This window comes from Carassius auratus, chromosome 14 (assembly GCF_003368295.1).
Source record: "Carassius auratus strain Wakin chromosome 14, ASM336829v1, whole genome shotgun sequence".
Lineage (NCBI taxonomy): Eukaryota > Metazoa > Chordata > Actinopteri > Cypriniformes > Cyprinidae > Carassius > Carassius auratus.
This window is the reverse complement of record NC_039256.1, coordinates 15,376,506-15,399,475: the sequence shown is the minus strand read 5'-3', so window position 1 is coordinate 15,399,475 and position 22,970 is coordinate 15,376,506. Positions and strand designations below refer to the sequence as shown.

Below are 22,970 nucleotides of genomic sequence, written 5' to 3'. Positions count from 1 at the left end.
TCTTGAAGCTCATCAAGAGAATGCCAAGAGTGTGCAAAGCAGTAATCAAAGCAAAAGGTGGCTACTTTGAAGAACCTAGAATATGACATATTTTCAGTTGTTTCACACTTTTTTGTTATGTATATAATTCCATATATAATTCCACATGTGTTAATTCATAGTTTTGATGCCTTCAGTGTGAATCTACAATTTTCATAGCCATGAAAATAAAGAAAACTCTTTGAATGAGAAGGTGTGTCCAAATTTTTGGTCTGTACTGTATATATATGCTTTTAATGTACAATTAAAAAAAGGAGTATTCTTGTAAACTGTACTCCAATAATCTTGCATCTTTACAATATAATATATAAATATATATATATTTTTTTTACACTCTCAGGAGTTAGAGGAGAAATATTTCAGACAAGCAAAGAAAATCTCTCATTATGCAACTAAATTCCTAAAGCAACCCTTAAAAATTATATTTTTCTCTGAGAATAGGTGATTTCCCGATGAGGTGAGGTTCATTTGACATCGCTCTGCCAAATCCTTCTGTGAATGCTATTTGTGTTACCTACAGTGCAATTTAAAAAGAATTACCTTGGTACTGCTTCACATATTCTCATAAACCCTCACTAACTGATGTCAACCTGACGGCAAACATGCAAACACTCAGCAGCCACACCTTCCCAACTGCTTCAGCTCATTACCCATGAGTCTTTTCACTCAGCTGTTTAACTGAGTGTCACACGGTTCCCGGCAGGGTCAGCTCTAATAGTGAGGGTTAGCATGGCCACAGGGCATTGAGACAGAGAGAGAGAGAGACAGGTCTACATTGTAAACCCACAGCACAGAAACCTAAATCCACAGGCTTTTGCTAACAGCTCAAAGCTGTTGCCAATAACAAGATGACCTCTGGCTTGAAATGAAATCACAAAACAACAAGCAAAAGATGTTGTCACTTGTAGCTATTTACAAGCTAAGGAATCAAACCTGGACATGTTTAAGAGCACGCTACGCTCGCTGTAGCCATTTCTTTAAATTATTGACATTCATCAGGGATAAGAAATTATAAGTAGCTTTTCTTGAGGTGTGTATACAGCTCAACAGCTCTTGAGATGGAAACTCAGATGTATTTTATCAATGCATTTTAGATTTTAGCAATAAATTAAATATACACTACAGTTTTAACAAACTGGGGGAAGTTTTTTTTTTAATCATTTTTCTATTATGCTTATCAAGCCTACATTCATTTGGTAAAACATATTACTATTTAAATATATTTTAAAATGAGATTTATTTCTGTAATTTATTTCTGATAAGATGTCATTTAAAATGTGATGCAAAGCTGAATTTTCAACATCTTTCTAAAGTCTTCATTGATTCTATTCAAATGATTCTATTATGCTGCTCAAAAACACTTATTATTAAGTGTTGAAAACAGATCTGCTACATAATATTTTTGTGGATATATATTTTCTTCAGCATTCTTTGACGAATAGAGAGTTCAAAAGAACTACACTTTAATAATTTGTAACGTTATAAAGGTCTTTACTGCCACTACTGTTCAATGCATCTTTGCTGATTAAAAGCATTAATTTCTTTAAAAACTGACTAATCCAAAGCCTTTGAAAGTTAGCTTTCATTCTATAAAATTACTTATCAAATTTGTACATTACGAAGTCATTACCTAGCTACAGCTTACTTACTCAAAATTAAACCTACCAACCCCAAACTTTTTAACAGTAGGGTGTATATATATATATATATATATATATATATATATATATAATAAGTCTGGAACAGCATTTGCATTAAAATGCTCTCTAGGTAGGAAGGTCACCAGGTTTCGAAGCAGAGCTGAAGTTGAGACTGAAATGTGTATTTGCCTGTTGAATTCATAATGAAAGCGTAATAGGGAGAAGAGCTATGATTCAGTGAGGCAGAATGAGTTCTTTTAAATAATTGATAGTGCAAAGATTTACGTGCAGAATGAGGAAGGACTATCTGCTACTACGTTGAGAGGGAATCTATTTCCAAAGGATAGGAAAAGAAAAAAATCACCGTCAACTGTCAGAGCACTTGAAAAGAAAAAAGAGAGGGATGGTGTGGCAGAGGAGGATGATAAGCTCCGGGGAATGTGGAGAGGCAAAGAAATAGAACAATTTGTCTTTGAAAATGAAAAAAATATATCAAAGACTTCGACGTGCCTTTGTGAACTGCTCTCCCTCCTGCCAGACAGGGTCAGCATGCTAACATGTGAAGGCACAGCAAAGATGTCACTGTACAATGGAGAATGCCATGCATTGTATGTTTCAATATGGGCTGCTGAAAAAAAAAAAATGACAGAAGAGCAGCCATTGACTTGAGAATGGAGGGAGAGAGAAAAGAGTGAAGGGTGGATGAGCAGAAGCAAAGGAAGGAGGAAAGTGAGCGATAAAGGGATGGAAATAGAAAGAAAGGTTTGTTTTCTTGGGTCTGAGGAGCAGAAGGTGTAGCATCTGGGTCTAATCTCAAAGACATAGGAGATCAGGGCTGAGACGCTCAAACTGAGACACACACACACACACACAAATGTAGTATGGTAACCGTAGAAGCAGAACTACTCCAACCAACTAGGACAACTACTGCTCTCATCAAAACAAAAATATTGAAGAAAATAAGAAATGGAAAGCATCTTAAAATCTCCGAAATTTCTCTGTATTCATTTTGGTTCAGTACTGTTTATACACATTATATTAAATTATTAATGAATAACGATTCACAAACTTTCAAATGGTATAATCATCAATCATCAAGTAATAGTTTTTCAACAACAGTCCTTATTTTCATAAATATAAAATTTTATGACATTCCCATAATAATGAAAATGATTTTTAAAATGATAATGATATAAAAAAAAAAAAAAAAAAAAAAAAAAGGAAATGTCATGGGATCTTCAGGGGTTCTCTCTGTGATGTTCTGGGCCTTTCTTGTCACATGACAACAAAATGCATGTACTGTATTTATTTTCCTGAAAAAGGTTTGCAAATATTTAAGAAAACTTGTGTGTTTATATCTCGCAATTCTGACCCCCCCCCCCCACCCCTCAGAAATATAAGAAATAATAAAGTCTAAAATGACTGATAAAACAAGTTGCAATTACCTTAACTTTTTTTATTCTGTGGTGTAAATGGGCTTTCATAAATATTAAAATATTGAAACGAATAATATTAAAAAACAAAATTGCTTCATTGTTTTTATATAAATGTATTTTTATTTTTATGCAAAAAATAAGAAATTATTATGCCCAAAACTATCCTTTTCTTCAGACTTTTTTTTTTTTTTTTTGCAGGACAAATCACCTATAATGTAACAAATAAAACAAATATTGGAGCATGTTTACAATAAAATAATATTTCAGTCTTTCTAAATCAAAATTCCACAATAAATTGAGTATATTTCTGATTTTTAGTTATTATTTTTTTATTATGTTATCCCTATTTTTTGACATAAAAACACATTTTAATTCTGAAACTGAAAATACATTTACTGTAGTTCAATAAGATTGATTAATTTCAATATCTTTAAATGCTGCATTTTTAATATTGTTTAACAACAGAAAATGAGTATTACATCACTGACTGCACAAACTACTGTGGTATTCTGCAGAAACAGTCTACAGTTATACAATTCTTTAATGAAAAGCATGAACAAGCTAACACTGCAAAGCCAAACAAGACAAGTGCAGCTGCATGCGCTGATTGTTAATTTGCTTTGTTAGTTTGTTTGCAGCTGAATCAAACTTTCATTTAATTTAATGGCTTTCAATTAAAGTTCATTTGAAGCTCCAGGGTGGGCTGTTAAGTATGCATGTAACGTAAATCATGTGCAAGTACAATAAGAATGCATTGTTAGCACACATATTCAATGCGGCTTACATGAGTCATACGTTATCTGCCCGGAACAAAAACTCCATTAAGAAGCTCTGAATCCATTGAGAAGTGTCAGAGCGACGACGTGAGTCATCAGAGTCACAGGCACTAATTCACACTGTCATGGACGCAGTCAGGTGGCAAAGCATTTCCTGCCTCGATTCCGTTGGATATGAAACTCATCTGGGTCGCAGTGGACCGCTGATTATTTAGCACTGACCGTTTCCCTGCATGGATCCGAACAGAGCTTGCTGTCAAAACTTGATATGTGTGGACATTAATACATTGGCAGTGGTGCTTTTCAAAAAATGGTAACTGTACAGATGGCGGCCCTCTGTAGGCAGTTGTTAGATAAAAGACTGATCAGCTGTTGTGTTATTCACATTTACATTTATGCATTTGGTAGATGCTTTCCAGAAAATAGACTTGCATTGCACTCAAGGCGCATTAACTGGAAATCAAACCCATGACCCGGCCATGATATAATGTTTGAGCTGCATTACGAGCAATTGCTAGACATTAAGTAGTCTAAGCCTCAGACATCACGTCTATGGACTGTCTGATGCTCAATGCATACAAAAATAGATCCAGTCTCAATGGGCGGTGTAATTATTTATTTTTTAATAGAGTAACTAAAACAGTAATTGCACATTGTTGCAGCCGAGACAATTATTATAATAGTATTTTATTATTATTTTTTTTTACATAGCAGATTTAGTTTATGGGTTAAAGTTATTTTGGCATAATTTTGTGTGTATTTGTCGATAAAAGATCAAGAAGTGGCAAATTCCGTGTTCAAGTGTTTAAGACGTGTCTTTCTGTGTGCGTTGATGCTGAATTGGGCTCTTTCACATCTTTTTCTGTTTGCATGTCTAAACTGTGATTTGTATTTGTTCTTTCAGGTGCAGAGGCAGCCAGATCGTAAATTTCAAACATGTTTCGGGGACGCTCCATCTCAATCGGGAGCAGTTAAATAATAGTAATGACGCCACACAATAGAGGATGTTTTGGCCAAAAAAATCACTATATATATATATATATATATATATATATATATATATATATATATATATATATATATATATATATATATATATATATATATATATATATATATATATATATACAAAACCAGTCATATGGGTACATTTTTGAAAATGAGATTTATACATTATCTGAAAACTGAATAATAAACTTTACATTGATATATTAGGATCTGACAATATTTGGCCGAAATTCAACTATTTGAATATCTGGAATCTGAGGGTGCAAAAAAAATCGAAATACTGAACAAAAAAAAATCGCCTTAAAAGTTAAGTTCTTATTAAGTTCAAATTAAGTTCTTAGCATTGCATATTACTAATTAAAAATTACATTTTGATATATGTATAGCAATAAATTTACAAAATAGCTTCATGGAACATGATCTTTACTTAATATACTAATACATCTGGCATAAAATAAAAAAACAATAATTTTGACCCATACAGTGTAGTGTTGGCTATTGCTACAAATATACCCCTTGCCTCTACGTCATGCATTTAAAATCCTTTAACAGTTGATTATTCTTCACACACACAAACGCATGCACACACACACACACACACACACACACATATATAGTGAATCAGTTTTAATTTCCTGGTTTAATTTGAATTAAAGTATTCAGTCAAGTTGTAATTTTATATATATTTATAACATTTATTTATTTTGTATTAAAGTATTCAGTCAAGTTGTAATTTTATATATAATTATAACATTTATTTCAATTATTAAATTTTTTTAATGGTTTTAATTTTAGTTATACTACACTATAATTACTATAATAATCTTTATATGCACTTTAGGTAAGTACAGTATTATAGCCCTAATGCGTACTTTCTAGTCATTTATTGTACTGTAAATTATTTCAGATTTACTAGCCCCTTTACAGGTAAACAATTTGTGGTTGGTCAGGCAGTCTGTTCCTGTCTAGGTGGTTCTTGACTTGAAAATTCTGCAAAGTGCTGGTCCATGATGCTGACAGTGATGGCAAGGAGATGCTATCTGTCCTCCTGTGACAAATAAATGCAAAAAAAAATATTCCACTTACCATGTCAGTGTCTGAAACAGGTCCAAAACTGGTGACGTAAATGTCGGTCTTCACTGTGGTAACTCGATCTGGAAAAAAAAAAAGGAAGAGACTTCAAAATGACCAGTGTTATTTTCCCAGAGTGCAATGGAAACAGCTTGGTCTCATCTACCTTGAAAGGGGTATCTTTGTAAAACCGCATTGTCCGAAAGAAGAAATTATCTGTGAATTTCACATTTCTTTTACAGCAGACAGAGCATCTTTCCTGAGATGAAAGCGTGCATTAGGCAGGGGTAAATGTGCTTACATTTACTGGCCCTATGTTAGGTCGGGTAGTAACCAAATCTTTCTGTTCCTGCCTCAGTATATAAATGTTTTCCCCTCCTTTTTCTGAGTATTCTTTCTTTCTGGCATTCAAAAGAGCTCTTGATATTTCCTCTGCTCACTGCACTATACAACACAGACCCACAGTAAATACATTCAGTCAGAAAGGAAAATATTAAATACAGAACATAGTACATAGACTATTCAGAACAAAAGACAGTCTGAGAAACCGAACACACACACACACGCACGACTACTGCATTTTCCCTGATACTTCAAAACAGAACCAAATAACTGTAAAGCATAACTCTAATAAAAGTAACACAATTTCTAAATTTATTTTTAAGACTCCTGTTTCAAGTTTTTCTGAATAAAACTGGCATGATTGCTTTAGCAAATGCATTTTGCTAAATGTTTGCTTTTTGATAACATTATCAGTTAGGTTTAGGGTATTTAAAAGCATAATAGAGCATTAACATTTAAGCTCCACTCACTGGAGATTTCGTTGCCACTACAGAATGACCAATTGATCAGTTTTGCCGATTAATCGGCACCGATGACAAATAGCTGCATCAATCAGATATCAGCATACATTCATACCGATACTTAGCTACTTGCTATAACAGTCCTTAAAATTTATTTTGAGATACAAAAAATTACACAGCAATGCAAAATACAAAATTCTGCTTTGCTACACAAAAAAGGAGTTTCAATGCAAACAAATACAGAGTAGCACTCTGTCCCATATGCAGATAAATATTTAGAATTAATGATATATTCTCAAAAATGAGCTCAAATGTTCAAAGTAAGAGTCTTCAGCGCTTTAATGCTTAAAGTTGTGTATTCTGATCTTGGAGAGGCTGGTGTGTTATATTAATAGCTGGCTAATGTAGGGGTGGTTTATTCGGCACTGAGCAGGAGGAGAGAGGCTCGTAGACATCAGGATGCTTTGATGTCTTTTCTGTGGGGTTTTTATTCACTTCATTCTCCTGTTTCACAAACACAAGCTGATAAAAATACTGTTCCGATGACAACAGCAATCAAACAAACAAGAAGAAATTAAGACTGCTCATCTTAAAAACGATGCCACTCTGTTTTTCTGTCTGTCTCTGTCATGTCTCTAAAATTGCCCTAATTATACAATGTCGTGCGCTCATCTGGGCATCAACCCAACGAGGATAGAAAAGGGGAAAAAATGCATTGATATTCATCTCTGGCTAGATTTTGCATGCCATTTCTGCACAGAATTGATAGACTGCTGGGAAAGTATAAAAAGACAGTAAAACATTGAAGTTTTATGCAAAACTAGATATTTTCATCTTCTCAGGTCTTCTATGTGTTGAGGGTAGTTGCAGTGGTGTTGCTATGCAGTTTCTAGGGTGTTGGAAGTGGTTTCTTGTTTATCGCTACGAGATTCATAAAAGGTTGCTATAGAACTGAACATTGATTAAAATAAAACTAATAGACATCGAGGCTTAGAATATAAAAACAGAAAGACTGCAATTTCATGTTCTTTTACACACAAGCGGTTCATTATCTGATGCATTCAGTGTCTCAACATATCACATATTTTTTACAGATTTGAAATTAAAAGATGCCACATCATTGAACGATGAATTGGGATATCACTTCTTATTGAGCCAATGCACATTGGCATGCAATCATTGCATCCAGCTGCAGCTGATCACAGCTTGAGTATAAGAAGGCAGCAGGTGCAATGCAGCTTTTCGCTGAGGAGCCAAGCTGGTGACCCGGCTGCTCAGTGATGGTACAGCAGTTGTGGCCACGGGACGTGACGTCTCCGTTCCCTCCTTCAGGGAACGAGGGTTACCATACCATATGTAACTGAGACGTTCCTTTTCAGTTGGTCACTCTTGACGCCACGTCGGTGACCGACGAATTGGGATCCCCTACCAAAGCGCCATGGATGCTGCCCCTTCCAGTGCCCTATGTGAGCCACCTTAGGACACAAACTGTAGAAATTGTCTGTGGCGCATAAGGATCGAGACATGAAAGTATACATCCTTCAGGTTGATAGTTGCAAACGAATCTCGGGGTCGGGCGAAAACGAAAGTTTGGGTCTTCGTCAACATCTTGAACGGTAACCACTGAAGGGCCCGGTTCAAAACTTGCAATTTCAAGATTGGCTGTAACCCACTGCCTTTCTTGGGTACAGTGAAGTCAGGGATGTAAGACCCCATTCTCATATTGGCTGGACTCTATTGTGTCCTTCGCCAGTGGCATAAATAAAAAACAAACACAAAACAAAACAACTGTGGGATGCGAGGCCGGTGAGTGGAGCTGGTGTCACTCATTTTCAAATCACTCCACCGGCATCGCTCCGTTCCCATGGCTCTCGGCCCCGCCCCACTCGTCACATACCCCCATGAGAGGGGAGAGAGGAGAAAAGGGGAGAGAGGAAAAAAAACGTTTTCCCAGACGCACTGCCATTCGGCCCTCCACCAGCTGGGTGAACTCTTCCGCGGTGCCTGGCAGTGACGCTGGACGGCCCTCGGTACATGGCTCTCAACCCCGCCCCACTCGTCACACACCGCTGTACCTGCAGTGAGGCAGCGAGGTGGGATGAAGGGACCCAACTAGGGCGGCTTGTGACTGGACCGGAGAGGGGTCTGAGTGTGCAGTGCAACACTTACCAGGTTCCACAGGTTAGCAGACGTTGCATGAGTAGGGCCTTTGTTGATGCTCTTGAACCACCCACTGAACCACCCACTGCTGCCCTCGACTACGTTGGTGAAGAGGCCAGTCTGGGACACAGGGGCATAAAAAAAACTTTGTCGGCGTCCCTCATATTGACCAGACACAACAACTTTCGGTGCTCCTGGTGGACCACCATAGTGGACATCGACAGCCCAGAGAACACACAGTTCCCTTCATTGCCCATGGCGTGAGGTCAGTAGCAGTACGGAGTTCTGAGAACTTCTGGGTTGTGCAGGTGCTTCAGTGCCTTGACCTGGTCCAACTGCAGTAACGCTGCAGCATGTAAGGCAAAGGCAGCTTCTCCACAGGCCGTATAAGCATCGCTGGACAGGCCAGATGAGTACCTACAGTCCCAGCAGGGAAGGCACACTGCAGCGGAATTAGGACAAAACTCCATCGCAACCAACCGCTCCACTGGAGGGACTCCATGAACCCCCTCGCTGCACAGCCGTTGAGGGTGGTGAAGGAGGAGGACCCCACCAGCTCTTTTCTGGCAGTAAAAGGTGCCGTCCATGACCTGGTGAGCTCCTCATGCACTTCTGGGAAGAAAGCGGCCCACCCCAGGAATCCAAGGGGGAATGGCCGCATGCAGCACAACAGGGGGTAGTGCAACCTGAAGTGCGCAACCCACTTGACACAGGAACGACCACCGTTGAAGCATCGTACCGCCAACGCCAAAAGATTCCAAGAGTGTGTTGAACTCATAGCTCACTGAAGACACTTGGCTTCAGCAGAACGATGTTGTCGCTTGGCTCCAAAGCGAAAAGCTGGTATGCATTGCCCCTGCTGCCTTCTTATACTCACGTTGTGTTCAGCTGCAGCTGGATGCATTAATTACATTCCAATGTGCATTGGCTCATTTAGTTTGCACTTGAAGTAGATTGGTCTATCGAATCAATATTCTGAGAGATGTCGAGAGTGACTAACTGAAAGGGAACTGTAATTAAGACAAGACACATAAAATAAAATTCTTATTACTATTTTTTATATTTATAGTTACTAATACTAATAATATTAATATTTATATAAATATTTATACCTTTTCATTTTACATTAAAAATAATTATTACAATAGTATATATTTATATTTTTATATTTATATTTCTTATTTTCTTAAATATTTAATTTATAATAATAATAATAATAATAATAATAATAATAATGCTCTTTAATTTAATTATTATAGCTCTTTATTATTTTAATTATAGCTCTTTAAGAAAAGGGTCACATTTTTATCGCAATCACAATTTTATCAGAAGAATCACAATTACATTTTTTTATGTTCTTTACTGACTCAAAACTGTTTACGTCCAAATATCTATGATATTCTGGTCTTGGGTTAATCCTTCAGTGTATCTATGAGATATTCTTCATCCATTTACTAGGTGAAAATTATAAGTCTTTTTTTTTTCTTAAAAAACTAAACAAGCAGTTTTAATAATATAAAACAGTAAGCAACAGTAATGACTATGCTAGTCTAGTTATGGTACTAATAATTAAGACTATTCATCTTCAAAACAATGGCTGTCTTACTCTCTCCAATTGCCCAAATTACAAAATGCCACACGTCTGGGCACCATCCCAACGAGGATAAAAACGGATGAAAAAACAGAGAAATTCTACTGACTTGACATTCATCTCTGACAGAGATGAAAGACTGCTGGGAAGGCATAAAAAACTATTGTTTTAAGTAGCTTTTATAAACCGCAGCTTATTGTGCATGGCCATCAGGTGCCATTATTCTGTGGGTTAGATAGTTGCGTTGTTAGCGGTCTGTGTGTCTGAGTGAATGTAAAGTGGCTCTGCCAGGTCTCAGAGGGACGGGGGAAGGGTTGAGAGACTGTCTGAAACGAGACTGGGGTGGGGGTGGGGGCGTTATAAAGAAGTGCTCTTATATACATGACATTATTCACAAATGCAGCAGAGAGATTTTAACTACAATTGTGTTATTGCAACAGTAAAGTATTAACTGTTAAAAATGTATAATTTTATTATTTTTTATAATAAAAATATTTTTGACGTTAAAATTAAATTAGTAAAATATGAATATATAAAAACTTAAATCAATAAATAAATACTTAACTGTTGCAATAACACTATTGTAGTTAAAATAAGTATTTAATAATAATAATAATAATAACAATTATATTAATATGAATTAAAAATAGGTAATAACCAAGATAATATTTTCAATTATAATATTATTATTCAACTGTAAAATTAGTATTTCATTATTAGTAATACTACTACTACTACTACTAACACTGCTAATAATTAATAATACATTATTATTATTGATTTATTTTTACATTGAAATTAAAGAAAGAAAAACAGCAGAGAAACCTTAAAGCTTCTCTTTTGTTGATAATAGATTCATAAAATATTTTCATCATTTATTTATTTGTTTAAATTTGTGTGACAACTTGTTTAAAATGCGAGACATAGATAATATGGATAACATTATCACAACATGTGACACACCAACATTGCCATCCAAATGTCTACAAGGTAGTTTTTGCCCTAAAACACCTTGCCCTAATCCTTTTACCTCTTCCATTCTTGTAAAACAAATCTGATTTTCGTACAGTAAATGAAATTTATCTCTGATATTTTCTGAAATTATAGTCAAGACCATTATTAATAACCTAGATAGTCTGTTCTCCCTGCTTCACTCTTCTTCACGCACGCACACACTCTGTTTTGTCAAAACACAAGCATCAATGTACAATTAATCTACAGTGGCAAACTCAATTAACAACCTTAAAATGGTTGCCAGGTATTCAATCCAACGATCAATACACATTAGTAAAAGGCTTCATGGTCATTTTCAAGCCTTTTGTTGCTATAGTACATCAAAACAGTAAAAAAATAAATAAAAATGCAAGCCGCAGTTCTGTAATTTTTCTTGTGACAGAATTTTTAAAATAGCCCAATGTATGGGGGAAAAAAAAAACCCCTGGCAACAATGACAGCTTTTTGAACAGAGCTTAAATTCCTTTTGTTCACTAGCCAGATCACAGTGAATGATTCAGTTTTATTCATTTTGTGCTTGTTTGTAGCAAAAGATGACAAAAACTCCATCACATGCTACCAACTGCTTTTCAATCTTCATCAATAGAATCAGAAAGAGCAAACATTTTCGATCCAACCCCTCCAATGAAAGAAAACGCTCGCAATGGCAATAACAACACCATGAAATCACCTTGAACTAAATCAATAGACTCTTGAAGACAAAATGATTATGAAGTCTGGTTTATGCTTCTTCTAAATGTTTTATTTATTAGATCATCATATTCTCATTCCAGCAGCACTAAACTCCTTTACGCGGCGAGGGATGCTCTTTGATTCGCTTGCAAAAGTTAATCAGCCATAAACATTAAACGCTATAACAACACATTCAGATTTACTGACACATTAATCCATCCTGAGATTGACTGACTGCCGTATGGATCGAGGAACAGGGGGTTTGTGGGAGTTTGGCTTGAGGAATAATGAGTATATTGACCGCCTGGGTCTGGTGCTGTGAACGGATGGGTGTGTGACAGAAGACGACAAAAAAGCATTTTACCCAAACAAACACATCATTTACTGGATTAACCATTTTGCACAGAAGAGACAAAAATCTGGTAATTTATAAAATGAGAAATATTAGTGGATCCATTTGGAAGATAGATATTTTGACATTATTCTGTTACTAAAATATTTTAATAATTTAGCAGTTCTAATATTGTTAAATTTTATATTTTGGTAACACCATTTGTTAACTATACTGGTTAACATGAATGAGAAATACTGTACTTCTAACGCAGTTATTATTTTTACTTAATTTTAACATTTATTAACACGTAATCCAATGTTATTTAATAACCAGTGTGTTTTTTATTTTTTAGATACATAATTCTTATTAATATTTTTTATATATTTAATGAATTATTAAAATATAATTGATATTATATAAATGAACATTATATAAAGTTATATTAAATATAAATTGTTATATTAAAAAAATAATATTTAATATAATTTGTCATTATTATTATTATAGTTATGTCTGTACAATTTGTAATAATTTTATTTTAGCAATTTTTTGTCATTTGCAATGTTTCTTTAATATTTAATTTTCAGTTGAATTGTTTTTTTTTGGTTTTGGTTAACAGTTGTATCTTTTAATATTATTTAATGACCAGTGTTATTTTAGTATCATTAAGATACTAGTAGAACTTTTATTAATATTTTTTAATTATATTTTTTTATTTTATTTAATTTTAGCAAAAGTATTGGTAATTTTGTAGCCTGCTTTTTTAATTAATTTAGTCTTATTTTTATGTCTGTAGAATTTGTATTCTCTTTTTATTTTTTACTTATTTTAATAAATCAATTCAATCTAAATAAAATTAGCTTATATATATATATATATATATATATATATATATATATATATATATATATATATATATATATATATATATATATATATATATATATACAGTATATTTACAAATTTTTAATTTTATTTAATTGTATTTTTATTTCAAGTAATGAAAATGATTTAATGGTTCAAGATAACTAACCCTGAAGTTTACATGAACTAAATGAACATTAAGTAATTACAGATTAAAAACAGAATAATAAATATGTAAAACATGTATTGGTCATTGTTAATGTATAAAGTATATAAAAAAAATAAAAAAAATCTCAGATGAAATCACAAAACATTCAAGATTTGCTTACGAATCATTCCGACTAACTTAGAAAATCTGTTCAGCTGAATTTAAATGAACGACCAGGAACATGTCTTCGCAAAATCACAGCGACTGTCTGGGAAACCCTGAGGTTTGTAAAACATGTGACTAGTAATTTATCTTGTAATTAGTCATTCTTGTGACCAAAGACATTGCCTCGGTTATTGATTTTTTTGATGAAATGTTGACAGTATGCTTCTAGAAACCTACAAATTAATCTTTGACCGTGAATGAATAACAGTAAAAACGGAAGGAAGTTCGCTTGGTTAACATGAACAAACAACCCAGACCCAGCCCTTGACCTCAGGATTAATGAGCCGGTCTGACCAGACCTGGGGTCAGAGGTCATGGGTCAAAACTGAACATAGAGAGAGTAAATGAAAGGACCAGAGAAGAATTGAGATTCAACACGTGTCGAGTGCAAACAACTCATTCAACAGTACCATTAAAAACTGTTCAAATGATGTGAAGGGATGAAAAGATTCAGTCCTCTCTCCTGAAAATGTGCACCTTGTCTTTGAACGGTTGAAACTGTATTACTTATTCATTCTGCCTTGTGTTTTCAAGCTCTCGTATGTCAGCGGCAGGTAAGTTTTATACCAGCTAGTTCTTTAATATGCTGAGACCAGCTTGAACTTCCTTTGAGCTCTAAACACCAAACTGTGAAGGCTCTTACCTGCCTAGAAGAATGTTTTATTGCTCATGCAATTTAATACATTTCTGCAGCTGTTTCATTTTGGTATAATTTATATTTACTGTCAAATTGAAATGACTGTATATACAGTATGTTAACGCCATGTGACACTGAAGACTGGAGTAATGATGCTGAAAATCAGCTTAGCATCACAGGAATAGAAATTACATTTTAACTTATTTTAAATTGTTGGAGGAGGGACAGTCCAGCTGTTCAGGTTTTACGATCATGTCACCATATTTTTCACATTTTAACACTGGTGTTTGTGATTTTTAGCAATTGCAGCTCTTCATGGATGTAAGCTTTGTGAATTATCTGTTGTCTTTGAGTAAGATATTGCTGTCGATCTTTGCTGCAGTAGTTCTGTGTCATTTCCTGTTTGACAGTCCTTATCAATCACTTTCAGTTTTTGCTCACTTTACCATGCTTTGTGAATGCAGTCATAATCATAAAGATTGTTGTTCTTAAAAACATCAAAAAGTTGAGCTACTGAGGTTACATACAGTCTTGCTAAATGGGCTTTTTGGAAGTCTGACAAGCCACCATTTCACTGACCACTTGTACTAACAGCTGCTAAACGCAACTTATAACTTAAAGAATGTAGATAAAGTAAATCAATGTAATTTTTTTTTTTTTATGTTAGCCTACAAAAATTAAATTGACCCGTATAATGATGGGGGTGCATACATTTTTGCCCAACCCTTATGTGTGTACAGTGTGTGTGTGTTTGTGTACACACAAGGGACTCCTGAATAGTATTCATCAAAAAAAAAAAAAAAGATATATATATATATATATATATATATATATATATATATATATATATATATATATATATATATATGACATATTAAGAGCTGGGGGTGTTAACTTTTGAACAGGATGAAGGTGTTTTTTTTTACATTTAAATATAATATACTTTTTTTTTTTTTTTTCATTTAGTACTGCACCTTCAGAAGCTACAGAAGATACCTACATGTTTCCCAGAGTACAAAATAAGCACAATTTACCCTGATCTTCAACTTAATAAACAAACAAACAAAAAAGTTCAAATAATAAAACTGATTTAAAATGGAAATATGCAGGTCAAATGGTTTGTCTCATCTCACTCAATTAGCACTGAGTGAATGGGACTCAAAATGTGATGCACCAATTTCTGGTTTTATTAGTTGAATTAATATTTTTTGTGTACTGGATCAAACAAGTCAGGGTTTCAAATGAATCAAACAATTTAAGTGAATCTAACAATTCTAATTAATAAAGCCATTCAAAATAATCAAATGATTCGTATGGACCAAGCTACTGGGATGAATCAGACTGCCTACTACCAGTCAACTGTTAATGTTAAATCTGTTCTAGAAGGCAAAGAGTACTGTAGCTCAGACCATTTGATTTTGTAAGAACTGGATGAGAAACGTTTAAGTGCATGAGATCTGACTTTTTTGATTGCAGACTGGACATAATTTGAGACATTGCAATCTCTTTTAAAACCCCAGAGTAGACAAAAGTGAGATTACAGGGGGCTTTTTCTCAGGAAAGAAAAAGCTCAGCAAAAGTCTCCATTAATTTCCTTGATGTCTAGGAGACATTAAAGATATTTTCATTTGTGATTTTCTTTTCTATGATACTGCTGTGAGCTCAGTCCTTCTACGAATGACTACAGCGGCAGACAAATCCATAAGGTTCAGTTAAATCCTGCATATCGTTTAGCTAAACTAATCCACTAATGGAAAAATGTCAGAGATACTTAAGTAGTGACAAAACATTTGATAAATGCCTTCTTTTATGCCAGTCAATAGAGGGCTGCTTTATAATAGCAGCGCGTACATGACCACACAAATCAATAAAAACAGGTACTTAGTATCTCTTTAATCCGGGCTAATGTACTTCTGTTGTCACCATAAGCACTATAAAGTGTTCCTGCCTTCATCATCACAACATCAGACACAAACTACACTGATAAAACCACTAGAGATAATGTAGATCCGAATGCACAGAAGGCCTTTGTTCAAATCCATTATGCTACAGATTTAGTGATGCTTGAGGAAAGATAAACTCGATTCTGGAGAAAAGCAGAGATGAATTCAGCCTTTATATGTTGCTCTCATTACGGCATCCTTTATCTTAACCGGGATATCAAAGGCAAGCCATTTAATTCAGAACTCACCTCCCAGCCCGGGTCTCAGCCGGTTGTCGTAGCCATCAAGCAGGCGGTCCAGGATGCGTGTGAACAGGGTGATGTTATTTTTGAAGGCATCTGCTGTGGCATCTGCAGACACTGACCTACACAGCAAAGTTGAGAGAGTGTGTGTGAACTTCACAGTTGCATGAACAGCACGGGAAAGACTTCAAAGAGTTCAAAAATTAGAGCGGCGGAACTACAGACTGAGTGAAATGAAGAATTACCTGATCTTCTTTAACTTCACTTTAATGATCCTAGTTTCATACGCTGCGAGTTACAGCACTCATCTAAGATGTTCTGAGAATTATTGCACCAGATTCAAAAGAAATATTCAATATTTGAGACTCATTTTAACTGTCAGACTTGTGGAAAGCTAATCTGAAAACAGCACCATAGTCAAACTAGCCTTTGACAAGTGGGGCAGGGCCGAGAGACGTGGGAACAGGAGCGAGGCCGGTGCAGTGATTGGGGAATGAGCGACACCTGGTCGACCCACCGGTCTCGAGTCCCACAGAGGAGATGGAGGGATATAAAACCGGAGCGACGACAGTGACGGACGAGAGAGGACCAGGTCTGGACTTTATTGTGTGTTTGCTTTTTATTTGTCTGCAACAGTCGTCTGCGAGGGGCTGTTGTGCTGTTTTGTGTTTATTTTTGATTATTAAAGTTTCAGTTGATTGTCCGCCGGTTCCCGCCTCCTTCTTCCCGATGATTATGGAGTTTTGAATTCGTTACATAAGTTTTTACATGTTTTGGATAATAATCAGATTGTATCATTTAGAAAAAAAATTCTGACATAAAAACCATGTGGAACTCAAGGAGCAGGCAACCTGTTTACACATAGTACATTTACAATGAATACAGCTAATGAAACACTGAGTGAACGGCATGATGATTCATTTATTGATACAACTGTTTACATTAAAAATGGATTTACAAAATTATTTATTAAATGTCATGCAGGCAATTTGATGACTTTTATAAGTATGATTTTGAAACACTACATAATGACACAAGAATATTAAACATAATGATAAATTTAAATTAAATTAAGATAAAAAATTAAATGTAAGGCTATCAAATTTAACCTATCATGTGTATCGGGGAATCAAACCCCCAACCTTGCACATGCTTGCTTGCTAGCGCAGTGCTCTACCAGTTGAGCAACTGGAACACTAATGATAGGATACTTATTTAAATAAATAAATAAATAAATAAATAAATAAATAGAAAAAACATGCATACAATTTAATAACTTTTATGAGTAATGATTTTTAAAGAACTGAATTAAAAGCATTGTTCAAAAAACATTCAAAATATTCATTTTTACAAATAAAATAATTTTAAACAAACAAACATGAATATGTATGTTTGTGTGTTTGTGTTTCTGTGAATTGTAGTTTCAACAGACTTCTATTACTTTTATACTGACCAAACAATATTTTCTATCTCCTACCCCAGCCCTAACCCTAAACCTACCCCTTACAGAAAACCTGTTTGCAGTGTTAAATTTTCAGACATCCCCACAATGTAGCATAAACACACACACACACACACATTCGCGCGCACACACACACACACACACAATGACATGCAGGTAATTTATAACTATTTTTAAAGCATTAAACTGCACAGTCTAATTTAACCGTTTTGCTGAAACAGGATTTCCCAATGCTTGAGAAAGAAGAAAGAATGTGCTTTTAATTACTGCCTTACAGTAACTTGCTTGTCCATAACATAATGAAACATGAAAACACTAAGTATTTTGTCAAACTACATTGCTAGTTTTTGGAAAAGTATCTTTCTTTCTGGAAATATTAGTGTTGCTAACTCCCTAACACTGCTGTGATGCGATTAGAGCACTCTTTCACTCTGTTTCACATGTTCTACTTACAGGAAAGTTTATGTGAAACGCTTCTCAGGAATATAATTAACATAACATAATTGGCTTAATTAACATAAGCAATCATGCATGCATTATGTGCGTCAACTTGATCTGTTTGCTAGCTGACTGTTAAACCCCTTTAACTCACTCTGTTCCGAAGCCTATGAGTGGACGATTGAAAAAGCAGAATTCATACGTGCATTTTCTTCCAATGTTACCTTCTAAAGATACATTTTTTTTGGCCAAATAGCGTGCATGAATGCAACAAGCTAAATAACAAAGCAAGGAAAAATACCAATTAGAGCATCAGTTAGATGTTGAGCTGTCGAGCTAATGAAGTTGTTGCCTACATAGAGCTTTCCAAATCGGTCAGTTAGGAGGCTGCAGTGCAAGGCAGCTGTCTATGTAGGCAGCAGTGAAGCAGCTCACTAGGTTTTGGAACAAAGCCATCGATCATAAACAGAAATGACTGAGCAGGTTCTTCTGAACGTGATTTCTGTCCAAAATGCTCCAGAGTAGCTCTGCTGGGATATTGAGCATATGTATAATACAGCGCTCTGCCATGGGGTAATACCTCATTATAGAGCAAATTTGTAGCTAATTCCTTCATAAGCCTCCCATACACTGAGAGTATTTAATAGCTAATTATGCAGCTTTGAAGCCGGTCATACTGCTACCATCTGGGGGAGCACAAGGGAACCTGAAGGGACAGTATCGACCCATTTAGAGTCACAGAAAGCTCTCTGTTTTTATGGTTCCTCTGCAGTTGGAGGACAAAGCTCCCCCTAGCGCTCCTTTCACGGGGCGCATCCATGCGTGACCCAGATTAAAGGGAGGTTTATCTGATGCCATCCCGATTCCAGTTATTCAGAGTGAATTCACTGCTTGTGGAAATCAGTAAAGCATATTTCATGCATCGACTTTATGACAGAAACTGGAGGATGTGGTTGCTTATCACATGAATTATCTAGATTTATATGATATTGGTTTATTGATTGGTCACCTATGGCACGTTGTGACCATGTTCATTCTCAGGAGAGGGTCTAAGTCGATGATTTAATATGAATAAAAGGAAAACAGGCCATCATATTAAGTTCCAATTAAAGTGGCAGTGAACCTGAGTTGAGTGGGTATAGAGAGGTCAGAGTAATTATAATCCATGTGGTCACTATTTAATCATGGCTTTGCAACAAAATCAAGGTTGCACCTCTTAATTATTGTTTGATCAGGACCAAAACAAGCAAAACTATGACCAAAACACTCGCTGGGCGCTCCAAAACACTTACATTGCTGTTCAATGTACTTAAAGTAAGGTTGTCTACTATAGTTATAAACAATCACTTTTTTCAGTTTGCACTTTCCACAATACTTGCAATCAAAAAAAAAAAAAAAAAAAAAAAAAAAACAACAACAACAAAAAACAACAACATTAATTTCAATGATTTTCTGTCACCTTCACCCACTATATCAGCATCAGTATCTATTTTATATATTACAGTAGTTAGAGACCCCTCATTTGAAATAGCTGGTTCGACATTTTTCATGATCATGAATATGCTTCAGAAACGAGGGTTTGGAAACTAATGATTAGTCTATTAAGTGTCATACACAAATGAAAAAAATATTATTGAATATTCTGAAATAATGATTTTTATATAACAAAACATGTTTATACTTGTTAATATGCATTTATAAATGCAAATATATATATATATATATATATATATATATATATATATATATATATATATATATATATATATATATATATATATATATATATATATATATATATATATATAATCAAAAACAGGCAATATAAAAAAAATTCAGGGCCGCTGCTGGTCAAATTGGTGTCCTAAGCAGAATAGTGTTGTTGTGCCCCCTCCTTACAAAAAAATAAAAATATAATACAACTGTTAGGGGTTAAAATAGAACTTTAATAAAATATAAAAGTAAATAAATTTAAATTAAATTGTATTATTTATAAATTACAATTGCAGCTTTAGACAGTTACCTATGGTTATGATTTTATAAATAACATTACCTGATTGATTTAATAGTCTCAACCATTCAGAAATCACACAAAATAAAATTAAGTTTCACTATAATAAAACCATGGTTAATTTTGTTAGGGGTTTTTAAGGGTTGTAATGTCCACATGTTTTTGTTGGAAAAATTTAAAAGGCTGTAGCATTCCTATCGCATAGGTGGTTAAATTTTTTTTAATTAAGTGGATATTTTAATTAAATGTTTGGTCAATATTAAACAAGGATTTGATCGCCTGTAAGTGTAACAACAGCAATTATCCGGCATCTGATGCCCTTTGCAGGCATTTGAAATAATGCAAATTGATTATTTTGTATTAGAGTAAGAGTGGGTGCCCTATGCAAACTGCGTACTCTGCGTATAGCAGCGGTACTGCATTTTTGATGTTATAACAAATCCATTACATGGATGGACTTTTGATTTAATATGTAAATACGTTCATATTTAGTAAGAATGTGCATAATTAGAATTTTAAACGCTTGAATGAGTAAATTTTCCTAGCTTTTATATATATAAAAAAAGAAAATCAACCTTTGCACCTGTAGTAGCTACCTCCCCTGAAAGAGTAAGCGCTAATCATGGTTCCACGCTGTTTTGCACCACCTAGAGGATTCATCACTGTTCATGTACAAAAATCAATGATTTCACGAAGCCCCCCAACCCCCTCCCACTTCCAAAAAACAAAAAACAAAACAAACACAAAGCTAATATGCATGAATTAAACTTGCAATAATTAGCCCTCATCAAATGATCATGAGGCCAATCTTTGACAGTGGAGCGATTTCTTTCAGTAAGCACCAGAATCGTGCGCGTAAAAAAGTCACCAGTTACGCACGGAGACAAGAGGTTTCGAGTCAATCCCAGTATCCTCAAATTAAGTTTCTAGCAATTATTTTGATGCATTATATCTTCGAGCTCATTTAAAAAGCGAAGTCAATACTGTCAGTCCTACCTGGTGTGCCAAAACAGCGTCAACACGAAGATGAGAAGATACAACGCGAACCTCTCCCTCATTTCTGCCACTCAAACCTGTGTATAAGAAGACAAATAAACAAATAAGAAGAAGAAACTGGGTTTTGTTTTAGTAATATATTGCCAATCACGACACAACACCATGGTGACGGGTTAAGTTGGTCCATAAGCGCACACATCCACCTGCTGATCTTAAATGATGGATCCCAGACATTTCATTAATATTTACAGCTTGTAACATTTCATGATATGAATATCAATATCCCTTAAAAACATTTCAAATCATAAGACGAGTAAACCATGACCAAGTGACCACGGCACGCGCTGTGATGATGATCTTCACGTAAATGGCAACATATGGCTGGGCATCTTTTACACACATGGCCAGAAACACAACATGCTGTACTTTATAGAGAGGAAACCCACCTGTGATCCACCAGATCCGCTTTGTCCTTATGGATAAAGGATGATAAATAACAACAGGAATGTGAAAGTTTATTCCCAGCCGATGAAACAGGATCACGAGTGTTATTCGAGAGCGCGCACGTGGATCGAGAACGAGCGTTAATGAATTCCCATAATAATTCACTACAATATCAGAGGCATATGAGCATCACTGAGGGTCTCTGATCCTCCACCGCGTCTCTCTCTTTAACTAACGCACCGTACGCGCCTTGACGCGCCGTGATCTCAGACCTTCTTTACTGAATATCATACTGTTCACTATTTTTCTTTTTTTTTTTCCTGAAAGAAAGAAAGAAAGAAAGGGGGATAACTACAAAGAAAGAAAAAGTAGTGATCTGGGTCCTAAAGACAGTTATATTAGGTCGCTGATCGCTCGCGCGCGCGCGCACTCACCTACACACGTACACTTCACATAATGACAGGCTGTGCGAAGATGTGCATTTATTTGCAGTATTACTTTTTATAAAAAAAATAAAAATAAAATTAGAATAGAATAAAAAATGTACGATTATTCACTTGTTGTCATGTGTGCTGTCAGAATGAGAGTCTCAATAGCTGATAAAAACATCACAATAATCCACAAGCAATCCACACCACAGTCCATCAATAAATGTATTGCAAAGTGAAAAGCTGCATGTTTGTAAGAAACGAAGCCATTATTAAAGTGTTTTTATCTTTGAGCCATTGCTTTCAGTTACAGTATAAGTCCTCCATCCATAGCATTGGTTTCTCCAGTGAAAAAGCTCATGAGACATTAAGTGTCTCGTCTGAATCAGGAGAGAAAGATGCACAGATATACAATGGAAATACATATGAAATAGCAATTTTCTTTGTCTATTTGAACAAACAAACAAAAAATACAAAATGCAAAATGGTATACGCTGTCAAACTGTGCTCATAAGGATAAACATCCTCATACACATGGACGAGCAGTTATTAACACTGGTTTCGTTCTGTGCTTGTCCAATCAATTGC

General features: G+C 35.0%; 1 protein-coding gene across 2 annotated transcripts in view; it reads right to left on the bottom strand.

Annotated features, from left to right (window-relative positions):
• Positions 1 to 22,270, bottom strand: part of LOC113113782 (gamma-aminobutyric acid receptor subunit alpha-2-like) — a 53,841-nt gene extending 31,571 nt beyond the window's left edge. Inside the window, exons 1-4 of one of the 2 annotated variants that reach the window (XM_026280263.1) lie at positions 21,957 to 22,270; positions 21,511 to 21,587; positions 16,610 to 16,725; positions 5,986 to 6,053 (exon numbers count right to left, since the gene is read on the bottom strand). In XM_026280263.1, coding sequence (XP_026136048.1) covers positions 5,986 to 6,053; positions 16,610 to 16,725; positions 21,511 to 21,572 — 246 coding nt within the window. In that variant the 5' untranslated portion in view covers positions 21,573 to 21,587; positions 21,957 to 22,270. Of the gene's footprint in view, positions 1 to 5,985; positions 6,054 to 16,609; positions 16,726 to 21,510; positions 21,588 to 21,713; positions 21,920 to 21,956 lie in introns of those variants that run through there. The other variant, XM_026280264.1, reaches the window with a different exon arrangement.
• Positions 22,271 to 22,970: the final 700 nt, after the last annotated feature.